General features: G+C 22.9%; 2 protein-coding genes across 6 annotated transcripts; both read right to left on the bottom strand.

Moving 5' to 3' along the window:
- Positions 1-1,054: 1,054 nt before the first annotated feature.
- On the bottom strand, positions 1,055-9,404 carry LOC107065188 (L-dopachrome tautomerase yellow-e3). Of its 3 annotated transcripts, none has more exons than XM_015318637.2 (6): positions 9,111-9,404; positions 7,581-7,784; positions 2,898-3,025; positions 2,457-2,759; positions 2,146-2,395; positions 1,055-2,074 (listed from the first exon to the last, which is right to left on the bottom strand). In XM_015318637.2, the coding sequence occupies exons 2-6, from the start codon at positions 7,750-7,752 to the stop codon at positions 1,134-1,136; spliced, it is 1,794 nt and encodes a 597-aa protein (XP_015174123.2). In that variant the 5' UTR covers positions 7,753-7,784; positions 9,111-9,404; the 3' UTR covers positions 1,055-1,133. The 3 variants fall into 3 exon arrangements, with proteins under 3 accessions (XP_015174123.2, XP_089028429.1, XP_015174124.2); XM_089172303.1 differs by having other exon boundaries at positions 7,581-7,776; XM_015318638.2 differs by lacking the exons at positions 7,581-7,784; positions 9,111-9,404 and adding an exon at positions 3,978-4,119.
- Positions 9,405-11,302: 1,898 nt separating this feature from the next.
- LOC107065143 (yellow-e3) lies at positions 11,303-19,391 on the bottom strand. Of its 3 annotated transcripts, none has more exons than XM_015318557.2 (6): positions 18,945-19,391; positions 15,019-15,240; positions 13,009-13,190; positions 12,441-12,907; positions 12,119-12,362; positions 11,303-11,987 (listed from the first exon to the last, which is right to left on the bottom strand). In XM_015318557.2, exons 2-6 carry the CDS (start codon positions 15,224-15,226, stop codon positions 11,796-11,798), a joined length of 1,293 nt encoding a protein of 430 aa, XP_015174043.2. In that variant the 5' UTR covers positions 15,227-15,240; positions 18,945-19,391; the 3' UTR covers positions 11,303-11,795. The 3 variants fall into 3 exon arrangements, with proteins under 3 accessions (XP_015174043.2, XP_015174041.2, XP_089030318.1); XM_015318555.2 differs by lacking the exon at positions 18,945-19,391 and adding an exon at positions 17,545-17,735; XM_089174192.1 differs by lacking the exon at positions 18,945-19,391 and adding an exon at positions 17,522-17,540.
- Positions 19,392-22,280: the final 2,889 nt, after the last annotated feature.

The following is a 22,280-nucleotide window of genomic DNA, read 5'->3' as shown; positions in this document are numbered from 1 at the left end:
TCGTACGCCATTGGTTGACAATGAATCCCTTTTTTATGCTAATAATGAAACAGATATTTATGCTGAAAACACATTGACACTAACGAACGATCAAGAAATCAAAAATGATGCTAATGATCTTGATAATATTCTACAAAGTTCATATGATTCTACGAATACTGATAGAATTTTTAATTTATATGTCTTGGTGAGAGAAGACGAGGATTTGTCTTTGGGTTTAACAATAAGACCAACTTCTTCTGATAGTTCTTCTTCTGTAAATGAAGTTAATCGATATGACAGCGAAGTTACATTCACTGAAACAAGAAGGACAATGGATATCGTTGATCCAGAAATAGATTTTTCTTGGAGTGAGACGATCGAAAATTTCGATCAACCATCCTTTAAAGTGCTGATAGCTTTCTTCAGTTTTATCTTAGTACTTTATGTAGAATTTTTAAGATCATATTTCTTTTCTAGAGAATCAGACTCGCATAATTCTGTATATGCTTACAGACTGTACGAAGTACATTCGAATAATATGTTTAAGACAAATTTTTCTGATGAGTTAATACCAAAAAAATGTGACACTGTTGTTTCCTCCAATTTGGTGAACGCAACAGAATTTCTTGATCAATTTGAAGAACAAGAAAGAATTGGTGTAATTGATTTCGCTGATGAAGTTAAAAAGGATGATCAAGTTTCGATAGAAAGTGCAAATCCACAAGTCTCAAATATAAGAGATAGTTTTGATACCACGTATACTAGAAGTACTATTGAATCTGAAAATGCTATATCTTTTAGTGAAGGTAGCTCGATGGAAGATTTTTCTTGACAATTTATCAGAGAATTTGTACTTTATATTTAACGATTGAATCACTGATTATAAATATTTATTACAATTTTCTTCTTTTTATTCATATATCTCACTAATATTATTTATCAATCTTTAGACATTTAATATTCCTTTTGTTTACTATCATTTTTTTTTAACAAAATATTATTATCATTTGAATAATTGCGCAGGGTAATTAGGGTATTTCCGATAAGTAGTGAGGTTTTTTACGAAAAGTAGTGAGGTTTTTTCCCAAATTATTTTCATCATTTTATTTTGTCAAATTAGAAAAGGTTTTACATGAGTTTCTTAATAACATTCAACAAATTTCGTCATAACCCTGAGCATAATCAGGTACTACGTGATCAGGATCACAGATAGTGTCTTTAACCGCATCCGTAACATGTGCCTTGAAGATTCGGAAATTTATCTTGCTACTATCTAAATTTTCATAAAGATACATTGGTAATCTATTGGAGATCATCCAAACGCTTTGATTTTCCTCGTGATCGACCTTAATATCGTTAGGAAATACTAACGAGGTGTTACTGGTACCTATGACACCTAAATTTTGCGGTATATATTCTTTTCTGGTGTCCCAACACCATACGGAGTCACGAGTAACCATGTTAAAGAACATTACACCATTTCTATCAACAACGGAACCAGATGAATGACCATAATCCTTGGCTCTTGGTCTTCCAATCGGTATGAACTTATCAATGTTATGCTCGATCATTCTCTTGTCTCGAAGGACAGACGTGGAGACGGCAAATTCTCTGAAACTCGACATGGGATGAAAGAACAGGGTTCTATCGTTGTGAATATCGATAGGACTGAGTGCAATACCAAATATTCCATCAGTCCATTGAAATTTAATACCATGGAGCTCGTACTTGGCAGCCAAAGGATCGGGAAAGAAAAAATGATGTTCGAATCTGAATGATGAATCTTTGTATAAGTCATACACGACAATACCGAATCTCCAGACATCCGAAAGATACGCTACTGCTCCGCCACAATCTCCATCTCTTACATCGACCACTATATTCGTAAACAAAGAATCTTGTTTGACTTGTTCTGGTGGTAAAGTATATTTCCTGATCAACGTATCAGTTCGAAGATCGAAAATAAAGAGAGCCGGTGGACAAGTCTGCGTTGGTTTATCCGCAATATTTGTCACTCCAGAATCCAAAACCCAAAGACGATCACATTCGTCAACTTGCAACCGAAACACTGACGTTAGATCATCACAATTACCTGCAAAAAACATAATGAAATATTACAAAATTATTTCGATAGGTATAATGTCTATCCATATTAAAACTAACCAGATTTATTCCAATCCCAATTAGGATATGGTTTTAATTTTGGACTTTTTGTTTGGGAATATCTTGGAACGGTTGCCAATGTAACTGGTATTCCTTCCTTCCATTTTGGAAGAGTAATGAATACTTTGTTTTCATAAATGTCTAATCCTAATGGTAAATTATTTTCAGCTATGTAATCACCATTAAATATGGCTTCATCTCGTTCCTCGATACTGTCGAATTCAAAGTCTACGGTCGACCAAGCGTAAACCTATATAAAAATTAGCACAAAATTGATAATTGTTAGTAGAAAAAGATAATCGATTATTTACCAGACTCATCGCTGGTCCAACATATTCGTCTTCGACTGGCTCGTTATTTGGATCATAATTAAATCCATGAAATTCCAATTGATTTATCGAATGGGCTTCGTTTCTAAAGACATCACCGCCAATGGCTAACGGGTTATCACGATTATGGGGTTTGAAAAATCCACCTATCGTAATTGGGGTAGAGCCATAAAGGATATTACTTTTTTCGGTTGATCCTATTAATTTAGTTTCCAATGAATTCCCATGAGAATTACACGAAGTTTGAGTGGATAATTCTTCGTGCGATATCAAATTACCTGCTGACTAATTAAAGTAACATATAGATAAATCAGCATATAGGAAATAAACAATTAGATTTTATTTTGTATCATTTGAATATCATTTGTTAATGATTGATACGCGCGCGGGAAATATAATATTTTGGATTTAATTTGATTGTACCGAGTCGCTAAGAGGAAAAATAGGTGCCTCGAGTTCTCGTGAAATTGGTGCAACACTAGGATGAGCTGCAAATTGTTGAAAACCAAGAAGAGACATTGAAAGAAGCCATGGCATTACATGGGCCATACCTGCAAACAAAAAAATTCCAGAAAAAAAAGTTTATAAATTGTTATTTGTCCATAGAATTACTAAATCGAAAAACGATTAACTTCATAGAACAAAAAGTTAAGAACATTTATAGAGTAATATACATCGTAGTATTATTATATTTATTATTGAACGATTAGACAAATTATTCTTATTTTTAATGATGTTAAACTTAATTATTAATGATATATATAAATATAAAAAAAAAATTAAGGATAGATTAAATGCTTTGATATTAAAATTGAAAAATATTCGAATAGTAGAGTCAATTTCTGTGTGACCTGTAAACGTTTCATTTTTTCTTTTCGAATACGTAACAAATTTAAGATCTCTTGCCAAATCGTTAAAATCGACTTGTATGGTAAAAGTATAAAGGGAAGTTATGCAACCAACCACATGAAATGTCTCTTCGCTTGAAGCAAAATTTCGCAAGTTAATTGAAAAATGGATCGATCGGAACTTTGCCTTTTGTGTTCTGTTTAACGAAGATGTGTATCATAAAATCTCCCACATAGGGATAGAAATATATATGCAATACTTTTTAACATTATTTAATGATCATCGATAAGGTAAATGTTGAAAAAACATGATCAATGTAATATGTTGTAATTTATATGTTTGATCTTTCCCGTAGAAACATAATAAACGAAGCAATCTTGTTTCCGTTTTCGTTTATTTCAACAAAAATTTCTTTAAAAAGGAAACACGTATAAATAATATTACATTTATTATGCAAGAATTATGTTCGTTCGATGTTTAATTTATTTCAAAAATATACAAATGAATCATTCATTATTATATTTTATCTTATATATATATATATATATATATATATATATATATATATATATATATATATATATATATATATTATGAATAATATGTTTCAAACAATCGTGACCAATTTTATAAACTTCAGATATTTTGACTTACCTTAAAGACGAATAAATAACAAACTATCGTATAATAAATAACAATAATTTCGATGAATCGATGATCGAGATAGGCCGACTATGAGAAATATAATTCTTCACAGATTAATTAATAATAAGTTAATTTTAACGAAAGTGAATGATGTTTATTTCAAAAAGTAACACTTTCAAAGAAATGTCAATTACTTTTGATCTTAAAATGAAATCAAATTTTTTTTTTTTTTCGGAGAAAACGTATAATATAACGAAAATGATTTTGCTTGTTTTTGAACAAGCAAACTTCCAGTGAGACTTTTGCGATGAGAGAAAATCAAGGAGTACACACGATTTCGTTCGAGATGGGAGCATAGATGATACCTGACTGCCATATTCTATTCACTATACGACTCGTAAGTACCTCGATACTACAAGAGCAGAGAGAATGGCTGATCCCCTCTCTTTGAAGATGTTTTCCTTCATTTTTTTTTTTTTAGCATCTTCACTCGTGTCTTCACAGAGAACGACGATAGCTTATAGGTCAGCAATGCGAATTCAAGGGAGTTGGAAATTCGTGACACTTCTTCTGAGAAAAGGTCGCACTTATTTCTCGGTCAATAGAAATTCCTTTAGAATAAAAGTCTTCGTTTATCATAGAATAATAAATCAAAGATAATAAAATACTAAATAATAATTAAATAATAAACAATATTATTATTTATTATTTATTAGTTTTTAATATTAATAAATTAATACTAAATATTAGTTAATACTATCTATATATAAATATAAAGATTATTTATATTTTATTATATTTAATATTTATTATTTAGTATTAATATAATAATATTATTATATTAATACTAAATAAAATAAATACAATTTTTTTTTGTTTTTAATTAATATAAATTAAACCAATCAAATAATTCGTTATATCTTTAATATATTAACTTTTAATATAACTTAATTTATTAATATATTTAACTTTTTATAAATTGATCAATTTTCTATTAATGTTAAAAATAATATATTTATATTAATTATTATTATTATTATTACGAATTAAAGTTAAATGTTTAATGTGATATTAAAGTCAAGTTTTATAATATTTTAATGAAAATATCGTAGCAATAATATAATATAATATAATAGTATTTATACTTAGAATACGTTTATCTTGAATGATTTGAATATTAATAAAATTGAAGTACCTTATTTATTAGTTTCATTATTTATTATACTTGTTGAGATTTCAAATAAAGATCAAGAGTTAATTTAATCAGAAGCATAATCCAATGTGCATATTGCATGTGCATATTGGTAATTAATGTTAGTTAAGTATTTATTCGAATCGTGTGACTTAGATATCTGCCTCTCCTATTGTCGATGAGACACGCTGTATTTTTTACTCTAGTAACTTTCCCTTTCGTTATAGCAAACTAATCCGGATCATAATAGAGCAGATTGTTACTACATAGGTCACCATAGGCTACGTGTTTACTCATTGAAAAGATTAAGAGAAAGAAATGTCAAGTTTCTTTCTTTATTTTCTTACGAAGTTCTTCCATTGATCAAATATCTCAATTTAAATATATCAATGATTTTTTGTTTGGTTTTGTTTTGTTTTGTTTTGTTATGGTACAATTTCAATCGAGATCTATGTCGATATCTTTTTATATGTTCTTCGATATATTTCACAATAGGATTAAATTGGTCATAAAAAAAAAAAATAGTATCATTATTATTATTATTATTATAATTGTCTCTAAAAGAAAACAAAATAATTGTTCATTTTTTTATATATATAATTTTTTTTGTTATTGCAAGATATATTATGAATATATACATATATGAAGTGTCTAAGAAAAAAAAAAAAAAAAAAAAGAGGAACACATTGTGTATGTATTCCAGAGAAAGGCGCAAATATTTTACTGTTACATAATTGTCCTTAATAAAAAAAACTGGTTTTCAACAAGTGCGAGTAGAGATATTAAATTTTTTTACGAGTAGACAGCAAGTTTCTTTACCAAGAAACGTTTTTATTAATCTCAACTTCAAATTATTCTCTCTTTGGTGAAATTCATATATTTAATGTAATAGAAATAAGTAACATCTCATATGAGAAAATCTCAAAGAGAGTCAGCTGGTTTAAATTTTCGAAAGGAGTTTAACGAAAGCTTCATCTCATTGATCTGTAAAATTAATGATCAGTCAAACAATAATTGCTAACGTTCACGCATAATCGTTGCACCGGAAATTATATTGTTATACAAAGGTTTATTATTATGGTCTAAAGAAATGAGTCACGTGTACGTGTCTTGAAACTTTTTTTCTTTCCTTTCGTAATTTTCAACTATTTAAATAATTAAGGATATTTTTTTTATTTTTATTTTTATATTAATATTTTTATTTATTTTATTTATTTTTATTCTAATATATATAATTTATTTTTATTTTAATATTAATATATTATTATATATTATAATTAATATATATATATTAAAATAATAATAATAATAATAATAATAATAATAATAATAATAATAATAATAATAATAATAACAATAATAATATTAATAATATATATAATATAATATAATATATATAATTATAATATAATATTAATATATTATTTTATATATATATAAATAAATATATATAAATTATATTTATATTAATATTTTTATTTATTTTATTTATTTATTTTATTTTTTTATTTATTTTTATTTTAATATTAATATATAATTATATAATAATATTAATACATTATTATATATTATAATTAATATAAGTATATTAATTATAATTTTTATATTAATATAATTATATATGTATAAATTATATTTACATTAATATTTTTATTTACAATAATATTATATATATGTACTGTTAATTATGATATTGACATGAGTAAAAAAAAATGAAAAAAAAACAAATCTATGTCTGTTTTCCATATTAAAATTATTTATATGATAATATAAATCATAAAAAGAACAATTTTTTCAAATTTATTCATTTACGTTACTTTTACAATTTTATTTCATTAATTTCATTCACATGTATAAAATTACAATATATATATATATATATATATATATATCAAACTTACAAAAAATGATTACACATTTCTTCAAGTGATTAGTAGTGAAAGCAATATGATTTTACATTAACTATGCGATTTAGTCGAATAAACAGATTAATATATCAAAAAAAAAAAAAGAAAAAAAATAGAAAGAGAAGATCATTTTGATGTTTCACTAGAGATCTTTCAATGACTAGAAAGGTCTATTACTACTTTCTGCTTAAATTTCTATCATGAATCTAATAAATTCATAGCGAGAAATTTAATTGTAAGCTTCAATTATTTCAGATTGTAAATTAAGATAGAGAAATAATAGAATAGTGTTATTTCATTTAATATGTTTTCTTGTTTAAGAAATTCATTAGATCTCATTTGAATATCTCTTATGGTATATAATTTTATGGGTATTGTTAATTATTTTAATTATATTATATATATATATATATATACTACTCAACACATATTATTTCTTTTTCCTGATTCTTCAAAAATGTCTTATTTCTTAAAGAAGAACAAAGTACAAATTTAAACCAAAAGTAAACTTACGATTTTTGTTACGTTGTTCAATTTTTTGATTTGAAAGTTCTTGTTGTTGATAATGTACCACATGATTAGTCCAAGTGACTGGTTTCTTATAGTCAAAGAAATAATTGGGAGAGCTATAAAAATAGTTGCTAGATTGCATTGGCCTACTGTTAACGCTTTTCTTTCTTCTCATCGTTAGATATCTCTCTCTCTCTCTCTCTGTCTCTGTAAGAAAAAAGAAAAGAAAAATGAAATAAAAAGAATAATAATTTACATTCATAGTCAGATTGTGTTAAGTTCAGTCGAGTACATAGATTCGAAATTGACGATTAAAATGTAACTGTTAAGAAGTATATTTTTTTTTGTTCTCATCTTTTTTAACACCTGTGGTTGAGAAAACCGACATTCCTTGCGTCACGTGCAATCCAGTATCCATAAACAGAATGAGTGATAGAAAGAGAAAAAAAACTACACACATACATAGACCATATATATTTCTTCATACTAACACCTAAAGTGCAAATGATAAAACAACTGTAAATAATGAACAAAAAAATTTGATCAATTTCTTGATGAAATTTTTTTATCAATATATATATATATATAATACTTTAATCATTTGAGTGCTATAGACGTATATATGCGTTTAGTAAAAATGACTAATCTTATCGTTCGAAGCATATATACGTGTTGATTAATATTTATGTAAAATATTATTTAATATTTATATTATTATTAATTAAATTACATTTTTACAGAAAACTTTAATTATTGAATATAATTTATTATTAGAATTTGATTAATAATAAATTATTCGTGTTTATTAATATTTATGTAAAATATTATTTAATATTTATATTATTATTAATTAAATTACATTTTTACAGAAAACTTTAATTATTGAATATAATTTATTATTAGAATTTGATTAATAATAAATTATTCGTGTTTATTAATATTTATGTAAAATATTATTTAATATTTATATTATTATTAATTAAATTACATTTTTACAGAAAACTTTAATTATTGAATATAATTTATTATTAGAATTTGATTAATAATAAATTATTCGTGTTTATTAATATTTATGTAACATATTATTTAATATTTATATTATTATTAATTAAATTACATTTTTACAGAAAACTTTAATTATTGAATATAATTTATTATTAGAATTTGATTAATAATAAATTATTCGTGTTTATTAATATTTATGTAAAATAATTTAATATTTTTTATTAATTAATTAAATTATATTCACAGAAACCAAAACTTCAATTATTCCGGTCTTACAAAACATTTTAATTCAAAGTATTCAGCATTCAAAGGGTTAACAATCAATAAGAATTTGAAATGAAAATTGTTATCGTTAAATGTCAATATTCTATATATATATATATAAAATTATTGTTATTAAATTTAACTGACTGATTTAATCATAATTTCATGCAATGACTTGTAGAAAAATTGCTGATCAATCATTTAACGATTCGTTTTACTTTCATAATAAAATACTTGATGAGATTTTAAACACTATATACTCACTTTTCTAATTTAAATAGTTCAAATTGACGTTTGTATCCTCTGAAAGTTAACTTTCGGTCACATTCGCAACACTATTATTTTTATATGTTATGTCAGCACTGATTAACATCACAAAATAGATCATTCTAATTAGATTCGCTTTATATTTTGTTCGAACAGTTACAACGGCACAAATGCAAATGATTTCTTGCTTCACTAACAGAGCATGAATGATAATAATGAATAATGAACAAAATTTAGATTTAGTTTTAATTTGAAATAACAATTTTTCTTTTTCTAATGTTCATCGTCAAAATTTATAACAATTGAATTCATAGTTTAATCGTCATTTTCATGATTTATTTAATTATTAAAAATTACTCTCTGACTAAGAAATATTTTCACTTTTAAATAAACTTAGTTTTCTCATATATATATATATTTATTTTATTATTTAAAAAAACAAATAAAAAATGTAGGTTTAATTTTAATTTGAGAATACAATTTTTGTCAATTATTCTTTTTCTAATGTTCATCGTCAAAATTTATAACAATTAAATCCATAGTTTGATCGTAATTTTCATGATTTATTTAATTATTAAAAATTACCCTTTTGTCTAAGAAATATTTTCACTTTTAAATAAACTTAGTCTTCTCATATATATATATATATATAAAATAATAAAAAATGTAAATGTTAAAACTGAATTTCTTTTGCAAAATTGCTATCGATAAAAATAAATGTTAAAATTCACTATATCGATTTCACATTTACGTGAGTCACATATAAAACACTTCAAATTAATTGTTGACTTATTTATTTGTTTGTTTGTTTTTTTTTTTTTTTTAATTTTACATTATGTGTGTGTATACTGCACAATGATATATTTCACCAGCTCACATCAAAGCAAAGGACCGCTTCTCTCGATTGCCAATCGACTGACCAACCGACCGTCTTAAATCTCATCGTAAAATCATAAACAGACTTGCTCGAGGCGTTTTAAAGCTAAACACTTTTACTTTTTTATACCTTTACTAATGTAATCGGTTATAAATAAAAATTTGGCGATAAATAATGAAAAATTGATTAAAAGAGCTATGTTTCGATGTTATCTTCTTAATTATTTGTTATTTATTTGAGAGAAAATCGTTATTTATATTTGTTTATAATTATTATTAAAAAATAGAAAATAATCATTTATCATTTAATATCTCTCTCTCTCTTTCTCTTTCATTTTTCTATTAAAAAAAAATATATATTTAATTCAATTTCTATATGAGAAAGTAGTTTTGTAATTAATATGTCAAACAAAATGAAAAAAAAAGAAAAAAAACACAAAATTAATTAATTCATTAATTACCTGAATATAAATAACAAAATTATACGATAATACTTAGTAGAAATTATTACTTGCAATTTTAGTTTCTAAATATTGTATTTCCAATACTTTCTTTTTTCCGTAAGTGCGTATTGAAAGTTAATCGGCAAATTTGTAATATCGAACTGAGACATTTGGTATATCGTTAAGAGCTTATATAGCCCATTTGGTTCCTTTTTGTTTTTTTTTTTTTTGACAATTGATTGATTGATCATTTTAAAAGGTAAATTGACTTACATAAAAACTTTTTATTCATACATTTACATATGTTGTGTGTTTATATTTTAATTGGGCACTAACTTCATTTCATTTTATAATCTTCTGCAATTGTAACCTTGATTATCACATCATTTTCATTATAATTATCATAATCATTACTTTTTCTTAATGAGTGTTTAAAATAAAACAACTTTACTTCGTATGTGTGAATATCAAATGAATTTTTATGTATACAAGAAGAACGTTTAATAATTGTTTCATTATTTAAACATACTTAATAATTACTGTTTAATTCATTAACATTAATTGTACGATGAAAATAATACACAAGTTTTTTTTTTTTTATAAAAAAAGAAATTATTTTTAATTATTTTATGTTAATTTTGTTAAAAGTAAACTTAGGATTTAACTTTAATTATTAATAATACATTCACATTTTTAAATTGAAAAGCATGGCAACATACAGATAAATTTTTGCATTAATAATTATAACTTGATCTTTTATTATCTAGTTACATTAAATTAAACAAAAACACAAGTACATGAATAATATTTATATATTGTCTTATATTTTCTATCATTTTATTCTATATAAAATATTTTATTTAATTACAATTTTGTATAATAACAGATTTTATTATTTTTGTTAAATGAATTCTATTACACAATTATTCTCTCTTATATTTCTAATTATTATTTTAAGCAAAAGTTGATAAAATTTATTGGCACTTTGATTAACTATAATACATATGTATATACAACAAATATATATATGTATAAAATAAATAAAAATTATAATATGTATATTTACACGAACGTTTTGAACAACATTCGTGAGTTGTTCAAAATAAATTAAATATATAAACGAAACGCACAAGCACCGCGAGTTGATTTATAATAAAAAAAAAGTAAAACAATTGTTTTTACTTTTAAAACAACAATTTTATTCAAATCGAATTTAATTGAAATTTCTAAAGAAACTATATCTCGTCGATGGATTATTCAAAATGACTTCTGATGTAATCGGTAATGTTGTACGAGTTGACCATATAAAATGGGACGACCATTGACGATGATATAGTCTATGATTCTCGCGGTGCCATAATTTTCATTTTGGAAATGTTATTGGCCCATTTTCGTATTTAGTCGAATGACATTTAGTACCACGAACTATTTCGTCAACGAAACCAGCTACTATACGAAAATTAGTCTCGTTTGAATTTAATGTTCCTGTCATGAATCTTTGAAATGATGACGTCAACATCCAGATTTCTTCTCGATTTTTGTTAGAATATTTCAACTGAAAATTTCAATGCGTTATATTTTATAATAAATTATTAAAATATAGATGTTATATATAAAAAATGGAAAACATATGTTTTTCATGTAAAAACTTTTACAGTTAAAGAAAGCAAATAAATGTTAACGTACCTTCAAACCGGAAGGAAATTGTAGATTTGTTTGATCGACTAGAAGCTTTTCGATATTCTTTCCACCATATTCAGGATAAATATTACTATTCCAACAAGCAAGTGACAATTCTGACAAAAGACCAAAGAAAAGAACGCCATCATTGTTCATTGCTTCGGCTGCAGATTGCGATGATCTTTCCATTTCAAATGGTACGAATGATCTCGGTGTTGCCTCAGAATTGTGAGCAAAAATAGAATAATTTCTACAATTGAAAATAACAACAAGTAAAGATTATTAATGATAATAATAAGATCAACATGAATAAAATTCAAATGTTTACCTGATAATTGATGTCGATACCGAAGCTTCAACTCTGCTGGCTAAAGAATGGAAATAAAGTATTTTATCACCATTTGGTTTAATGGGACTCAAAGCTAAACCAAATATGCCATCCATAAGATCGAAGGTATCACCATTAATATTAAAAGTCCCATATTGCGGATAAGGATAGAAAAGTTTATTTTCTATTCTCCATGATCTATCATGACGATGATCGTAAACTAATAAGCCAAAACTATTCACATCAGCGATATAAACAAAAGTATCATGACATTTATCATCGGTATTACGAATGTCCACGATTGGTGTGATGAAAAGGGAAGTATCTTTAAACTGATCACGTGGAAATTTATATTGATGAATTAGTCTGTTATTTATCAAGGAATATACGTGCAATTGAGGCCGACAAATTTGTCTATCACCAACTTTGCCTGTGTCGAGTATCCATAATCTGTGACATTTATCAATCTATAATAAAAAAAAAAAAAATAAATAACTAAATAAAAAAATAAATCAAATTAAACATTTTTAAAATCAATATAAAATGAAATTTGTTAATAAATAATTACCGCCACTCTGAAAACGCTAGTGATAGCATTGCAATCGCCTTCTTTATTCGATTCCCAGTTAGGATATGGTGCAATTATTGGATTTCCCTCTGGAGTGACGTCATCAGTAACATATCCAAAGGTTACTGGTACTCCTTTTATAAATCTTGGTATCGTCACAAAAACGATCGATGTATGTTTCTCTGTATAATTAATTATCTTTTTTAATGAATTTTATATGATTAGATAGAAGATAAATGATTGATGTTTATGAGTGTTCATTTGTATAAACATATCTATAAAATATCATATATGTACATATAACATATAATTATTTATCATATTACTAAATATTAGATATAGTATAATATATGTAACACATATAAAATGTATATAATATATAAAGGATGTTTTTAATAGTGCAAGTAATATAACTTAGGGATGCTTTTTTTGTATACTAAAATAAGAACAAAATATTATATTATTTTCGAATGATAGTTGCTTTTTGAATATAATTTTACTGACTGTTTGTTTCAACGATTTACAGTTAATAATAAACTTCTTATCTTACATGGACGACCTTATGGAAAAATTGACGATAAAACGTTTACACTAGAAGCCTGCATTGAAGCCGAAAGTGGTCACTTAGAACAATTTCAATGAAAATTATGCGTACACACGATAAATCAATTTATTTTTCTCAAAAAAAAAAAAAAAATAAAATGTCATATACGAATTAATTTAATTCTAAATTTTCGTCTTAGTTTTTAATTGGAATCATCCTCTTTTTACTCACGTGTACCATTTACTTACAAACACCCTGTATATTTATATTAGAAACAAATTGAAATAATTTTCATCAAATATACAAATGTAATATGTTAATTAAAACAAAATTAAAATACAAAATTACAAAAAAATAAAAAATAAAAATTATTATTATAATTTTAAAAATAATTTTCTATATTATATTATATTTATAATATAATATAATAATATAATATAAAAATATAAATTATAATAATAAAGAGAGTATATATATATATATATATATATATATATATATATATATATATATATATATATATATATATATTTTAATTTTATAATTAATATAATTATAAAAAGAAAAATTAAAAAAAGAAAAAAAATACACATTACATTAATATTTTCTGTATTAAAAAAAAAAAAATGTATGAAATTAGATAAAATATGATTGGAAAGGTTTAAACATTAGCTAAAGTTCCTGCAGCACTTGATTAATAATTTAGATTATTTTCAAGCTACGAGAAAATACATTAACAAAATTCCGATCACGAATTCGATAATATGACCGATGAATTTCACTGTAAAAGAAATTACTTTTTAAAATGAGATCATCGACTCGGCCGTTGTACCTTGTTATTACAATAGAACTTCCGTACCAATGAAAGAGAATTACTATCTTGACCATTCTCATGTTCCAATGACATTACCTTTCTCTTTTTCTTTGTCTTTAATAAATCATTGTCATATGTTGACACAGATCTCATATGCCAAAAGAAAAAAGAAAAAAGAAAAAGAAAAAAAACACACATGTAAAAGATAATAATATTGATTATTATTTTTTACACTAAATGATTATTTAATCATCATAATTATAATTAATCATTGCCGTTCACTTTATAATTATAATTACACGTGTATACACATGTGCTTCCATTACTCTATTTAATTATTAGTTATGTCAAAGTAACGTGATATGGAATGTGTCTTTAAATAATAATACTTTTAATCAAAATAATAATAGTAATAAACTTTTGAAAGAACGATAATGAAATCGAATGTAAAAACTGTCATTGGAAATTTCAAGATAAATATCACTTTCTCTCTCTCTCTCTCTCTCTCTTAGTCTTTCTCTTTATTATTATTTTTTTGTTTTGCTACGATTATTATAAAGAAAGAAAGAAAGAAAGAAAGAAAAAAGAAAGAGATTAAATTTATAATCGATCAAATGTGAATTAATAGAAAATAATATGATTTCTTTCGAACCTCCGTAATAAATGTCCACATCAATAGGTACTGGTGCACCTGGTATGAAAGTGCCTTGTTTTATTGCTATCTCTCTTGCACGTTGATTCGGAAATGCAAACTCCAATGCTTTCCACGAATAAATGATTTTCAATTTATTGTTATACTCGCAGTTACATATCGCTGAATAACTGAGAACTGCGATAAGACCGAATATCCAACCGATCATTGTTGGTTGTTGTTCTAAAAAAAAAAAAGAAAAACAAAATAAAAAAAATGTATTAAAAATTAATAGATTGATTTAATATTAATTGTCGTTTTATTTATTTATTTATTTATTTTTTTTTCATTTTTTCTTTTTTTCTTTTCTGCACAACATCGAAATCACATAATTCGATTTATAAATTGTTTTTCATTTTCTCAATACTTTTTGTTAATTTATTAATTAGTTATTAATTTATTATTTGTTAGTTGATTAATTTCGTTTGCAAATCTCTCTTATTATTATTATTATTTTAAAATTGTGTTAGTGTTTTTTAATCATTCCTATTGAATTTGTTTAATTTCATTCATGATTGTTTTTCATCAGTTTTTATATATTTCACAAGTGACATCATGTAATGTCAAATTTTGCTATTTTTAATCAATTTCTTTGTAATTTTTCATAACTCATCGTATGAATAATATTATTAACAAATTTTCTAATTCGTCATATGACAAATTACATGGGTTTTTCTTCTTCTTTTAAATAGCTTGACGTCAGAACAATATTGATCGATAGTGTTTTGTTATCTATATTTTTATTTTATTATTGAACGCTAATCTTTCGAAAGTTTCTTTCGTTTCCGGCTTTGAATGATCATCTATCTAATTTATTTGTTATTTTTAAAGTGAAATTTCTTAAGGTACAGTAACAATCACACTTTATGAAAAAATACATGAAAAAATAGGGAAAGAGAGAGAGAGAGAAAGAGAGAGAGAGAAAGAGAGAGAGAGAGAAAGAGAGAGAGAGAGAAAGAGAGAGAGAGAATGAAATAGAACCAATGGTTGATCAACAGTTGAATGAAATTATAGAAGATTCTAGTTTATAATGTGTAAAGTGTGTAATGTATATATATGTATGTATGTATTTATGTATGTATGTATTTATGTATGTATGTATTTATGTATGTATGTATTTATGTATGTATGTATGTATGTATGTATGTATGTATGTATGAGATACATTAATCGAGATAATTATTGCAAGATGCGCTTGTTTATGAATATTTACGAATGTTTATGAATGTCATTGATGTGACATACCTTGTGAATGTTTAACATACCTTTAATGATTGTTAATTAATCAAAAAAAAAAAAAATGTATATTATAGTTTGAATTATGAGAAATAAATTCGATGTATCTTCATCATCGAAATCTTCAGTTAAACTAGCTCGTTGTCCTCTGTGAATTTTTTTTTATTGACTATTGTCAATATGAATTGTCAAAGGTTACATATATATAATGAAAATAATATTCGTAATAAATAAAATATTTTTCTTTTCGGAAAATCATATAAACAATTAATAAAAAAAATTATAACTGATTTTCATAAAAAAATAAAAAAAACAACAAATCAATTTACTGTTGAATTTCCAAAAAAAAAAAAACGTACGTTGAAATTCTATTATTTATTATAATATAATATATATATATATATTTCATCGATTATTCTATCTATCGTTCTTTATTTAATATATACTTTATATAAATTAGAAAAGCGTGAGTCTAGTTTCAATATATTGATAAGCGATATATACTAAACAAGTAGTGGTATTCAACTGAGTAACATAATACAATTGATAACAGTTTTGTAACACATGATAATGTCGTTAATGTAAAGTTATGTTTTTCAATAAAATTTATAACATATTTATTATTATTATTATATTATTATTATATACTATATTTATTATTATTATATAATATATTATTATATTATTATATATAAGTTATTATTATTATAATATATTATTATAATATTAAATTTTATATAAATTTTATAAATAATATCTTATATAAAAATAAATATATGTGTATTATAAATACACATATTATAAATATATAAATATTAAAATATTATATATAATTATAATATATATAATATATGTTATATTATAAGTAATACAATATAATTACTATAATACTATATATATATATATATATATATATTTATATTTATTATTATTATCAATAAAATATATTTTTGTTTTATTTTACACACACATATATATATATATATATATATATATATATATATATATATATATAACAACAATATTGTTATTTTATGTATGAAAAATTAATCGCGTAATTGATCACGTATGTTTCAAAATCAAAAGAGGAGAAAAAACCGATGAATAATAAAATTTGATTATTTACAAGAGATAAAAAAAAAAATCTTCGTAAAACGATGGCAATAATGATAACAGTGATGAGTGATGTTAACGATGATATCAGATTAAAAAAAAAAAAAAAACTTACAATTATATTAAAACACTACTCACATCTAACGTCGTGAAAGATGATTTAGTCAATTCTCGATTCTACGCACGAACGTTTTATACAGTACGAGTCGGTAACTTTTAAACAACGTTTCTCCTACTCCTCTTTATTATTTTTTTCTTTTTCTTACTTCTTCCCAAAGTATATATATATATATATACTTTATGACGACGAATTGATTCTAGATATAAAGTGATATGCAAACGTTGTAAAAAGAAAGAAAAATATGAAGTTACAAGAAAGACAAACACAAAGATATATATATGTTTAAGTTTATCTATAACGAAAGTATGTTGAAATTATTAAACACAACGATTAACAAAATTTATTGAGATAATTTGAAGGTGTTTCGTTAAAAGTAGGTACTTATTAAACAAAGATAAGAGATTCAACGAATAATATTTCTTTAAATTCGATGTTTATGTTAATAAATACTTAGAACCTTTTGACATATAAGTTGTGTTTACACTAAAGTTTACTTCCTTACTAAAGAAAATTTGAAAAGATAACGGAACATAATTATACCAATTTGTTATGTTTATATCTAGAAAGAAGTATGATATTTATTTATATTTCATAGAAAATTAGGTTAACCTTGTTAATAATTATACTATGTATGTATAAGTTTTGAGATATGTATATATACTCGTGGCAGGCTGATAAAATGAAATTATTTACACAGTTGTTTAAAACGATTCAAATATCAAAAACGATGTAACAATATTTTTTTTGGCGATCGACAAGTTACGATTGTTAATAAACATTATTTATAATATTAATATAGTTAATAAGCATATGGTTTTATTTATCATTGATATATATATATATATATATATATATATATATATATTTATATAAAAATAATAATAATATATAAATATATAATAATAATATATAAATATATAATAATATATATAATATATATAATAATATATATAATATATTATAATATATATAATATATATATATATAATATATATATATAATATATATATATAATATAATATATATATATAAAAATAATAATAATATATATAATATATTATAAATTATATAATATATGTATTATTTATAATATAATTATAAATAATAATATTATATATAATATAATGTATAATATATAAAAATATATAAATATTTAATTTTTTATTAATTTTATATATTAAATTTATATTTAATTATTTCAATATAATATTTAAATAATTATATTTTATTATATTATTATATTGTATTATTTAAATATAAATTTAAATAATTCATTATTTTTGCCGGTACTCAGTATTAAAAAATGAAACAATATGCCGGCTGCGAATATGTGTGTTAATATATTATATTATTAATATATTATTTTCTGTATAGAGTTTAAAAAATACAATGTGTGTGAACAAGATTCTTTACTTACATGTCAATAACGATGAAAATTAAATGGAAATTTTGATCATTCGTAATAATTTGTTTTCACTTTGACAGTTTTTTATTATTAAAAAAAAAAATATATACATATATATATATATTTTTTTTTCCTTTTGTAATAATATTTTTAACTATTATTTTGATAACGTAATTATACAATTTATTACGAGTATGGAAAAGCCAGAGAAATTTTATTGACGTCACTACTCCTACATACTACGTTTATAGTCACACCATTGTTATTTATGTGTCCATATGAACATTTTATTTAAATTATAAATTCTTTGAAGAAATGATTGGTTTCTGTGTATTTTAAATTGAAGAAAGGAAGAAAAAGAAGACAAGAAATTAAGAAAGAAAGGGAAAACACAAGAAACGATCCGGACAACATCACGGTCGAGGACCGACTGAAGGATAGCGTGATTTCTCATGCTGGTGGTGTGTCAGTGTCCTCCTCTTTGTATTTATATTCACACACTTACATTAAAAACCTAAATTTTTCTATCGATTTATGTTGTTGTCGTTGTCATTGCCATTATACATTATAAAAAAAAAAAAGTTCAAACGACTATTTAAATACATGATTTAAATATCATTGAATAATCTTGTCTTTCGAAAAAAAAAATGAAAAAAAAAAAAGAAAAAAAAAATATTCATCCTTTCGAAAGCACGTCACGAGATTTATTTATCTATTTAGGTTTAATCTTTTTTTCTTGTTTTTTTTTTTTTTTTTTTTTTTTTTATATATGTAGGTACTCACATATTTTCTAACGTGAAGAAATAAATAATCAAGATCTTCGATTCAATTGAACGTCCTTCTGAGATAACATAATTTCTCGATATACAGGATGTTCCAAAAAATTTCATAAAATTGATAAATTATCATCTTGTTAACATGTATTTGAAGTGACGTAGAATAGACGAAGTATCGAGATCTTGTAAATATTTTTACACAATAATATAATTGGATATTCATATCTTAAAATGAGATTAATTATGTTGAATTTTCTTATCTTAATAAAACAACTTTAGGAATACCCCGTATACAGTGCATGTATAATTTAATCAAGTTACACTCTCGTGTATAGAATTTACTTTGAGATTTTCTAGAACGAATTACATCACGATAATATTTATGATAAAATGCGTATTACAGTAATTTTGAAATTTTTCTGGAAAAACTAATCAAAATTTGTGAAGAATTAAATTATTTTTGTATTGGTTAGTAATCTAATAATATCTATAAAAAAAAATAACAATGTAATTTTAATATACCCTTGTTGGAATTCTTGTGCAATGATAAGCTTAATCTTTGAAATTTTTTATACACACATATTTCCATAAATCGTGTTTCGATTTTATACTAACAAAAAATTAACAAAAACATATCTATGCATATATATATATATATATATATATATATATATATATTTATATTATTTATATATTTATTATTTTAATATATTTTTATATTCATATAATATAAATATATATAATTATAAATATTTTATATATAATATTACAATATAATTATTATATTTAATTATTATTATATTAATATTAATATATTAATATAATATTAGTAAAATAATATTATAATAATATTAATATTATATATATATATATAATAATTAATATAATAATAAATTATAATAAATATATTTCTATTATTTATATATTTATATAATATAATATAAATATATAATTAAATATAATAATAATAATAATAATTATTATTATTATTGTATATATAATAATTATATATAATTATAAATATATTATATATAATATAATAATATAATTATTATATTTTTAATTATTATTATATTAATACTAATTTATTATATATATATATATATAATAATTAATATAATAATGTAATACAATATTTATTATTATAATATAATAATAAATTATAATATATATATATATATATATTCCTTCTCTTTATTTGTACATGTATCAATAAATCTTAAAGTGATTGTTTTCTTTGTTCTCATGGATGTTTCGAATAGGTCACATTTTTTTTCTTATATCATTTTTATATTTCTACAATTTTATTCACACGTATTTTGTATTATCGTAAACAATATCTTATCGACAAGAAATATTACAATAGTATTATTAGTGAACATCTTAAAAGCATTTATCTTTGAATATTTTTCATTAATGAGTAATAGTGATCGTTTTCCTCAATACTATCATTTTCAAATGTCATTATGAAGAATAATATAAATACAGAAAAATACATGCATACATGATACCATGAACACAAATATGAATTGTATATATTGATATAATGCTTTATACTTTGAATTATAATGTTTGATTATTTGTCTAACGTCAAGATATCAAATACATTTTCTTGTACATTTACATTTCACATTTACACACATTTACTCGCTGTTTTTTTACGACTTTATTTTTAAATAACTATAAAATTTTTTATTGATTTTTTTTTATTTTTTTTTTTAAATACGCAACGCAAAAAAAGAAAACCTTCCGATTTTTATTTATTTCATTAAATTCAATCAGATATTTTAGAGTTGTTATTTTTATAATAATTGGAAAACTATAGAAGACACGTGTTAATGTATTTGTATTTAAATGACTTTGAAATTGTATGCATGAAAAGGAAAAGTACAATCTTGTTTGATCACTGAATGATAAAAAGAACAAAACAATACACCTGTGATGTTAGTAATAGTTGACTTTCAAGAAATTCGTGACTATAATATAACTTTAATAGCTATTTAACAAAAGGAAAAAAGAAAAAAAATAATTTATTTGTTTATTCGTTAAAATGAAAATATTGATTGCTTTTGTTGAATGTTCAAATGTACGTCAAATATAGTGATTAATTGTGAATACGAATAGGTATAATTAAGTTTTATCGCACAGGTGTATCAATCATTATTTGTATGGGTGATATGGTAATAATATAAATAAAGATTTTGATAATTATCATAAAATTATATAAAGTCGATGTTTCCTTAACTAAATTGATTGATTTTTATTTGAGACTAACGTAGCTACTTGCACATTGTGCATTTTTATTTGTTATATACTGAAATAAAAATATATTTTTAATAAATCTTTTTGATTAAGAAACGTTACATACGAAATTATACGAAAACACACACAAATTTTTATAAATAAATATTTGAAAAATATCACGATCTTGTATTAATTTTTTTTTTTTTTATATATTTGGTTTTATCTTTTTATTTATTTATTAGTCACTTGCAGTTGTAACATAATGATTCATATTGTGTGAGTTTAAAAGGACTCGAGTAGATTTGAAATTTCGAGAAAAAAAAATTGA

This window comes from Polistes dominula, unplaced genomic scaffold, assembly GCF_049000335.1.
Source record: "Polistes dominula isolate Pdom_NZ unplaced genomic scaffold, Pdom_raw_medaka contig_28, whole genome shotgun sequence".
Lineage (NCBI taxonomy): Eukaryota > Metazoa > Arthropoda > Insecta > Hymenoptera > Vespidae > Polistes > Polistes dominula.
This window is presented reverse-complemented; position numbering and strand designations above follow the sequence as displayed.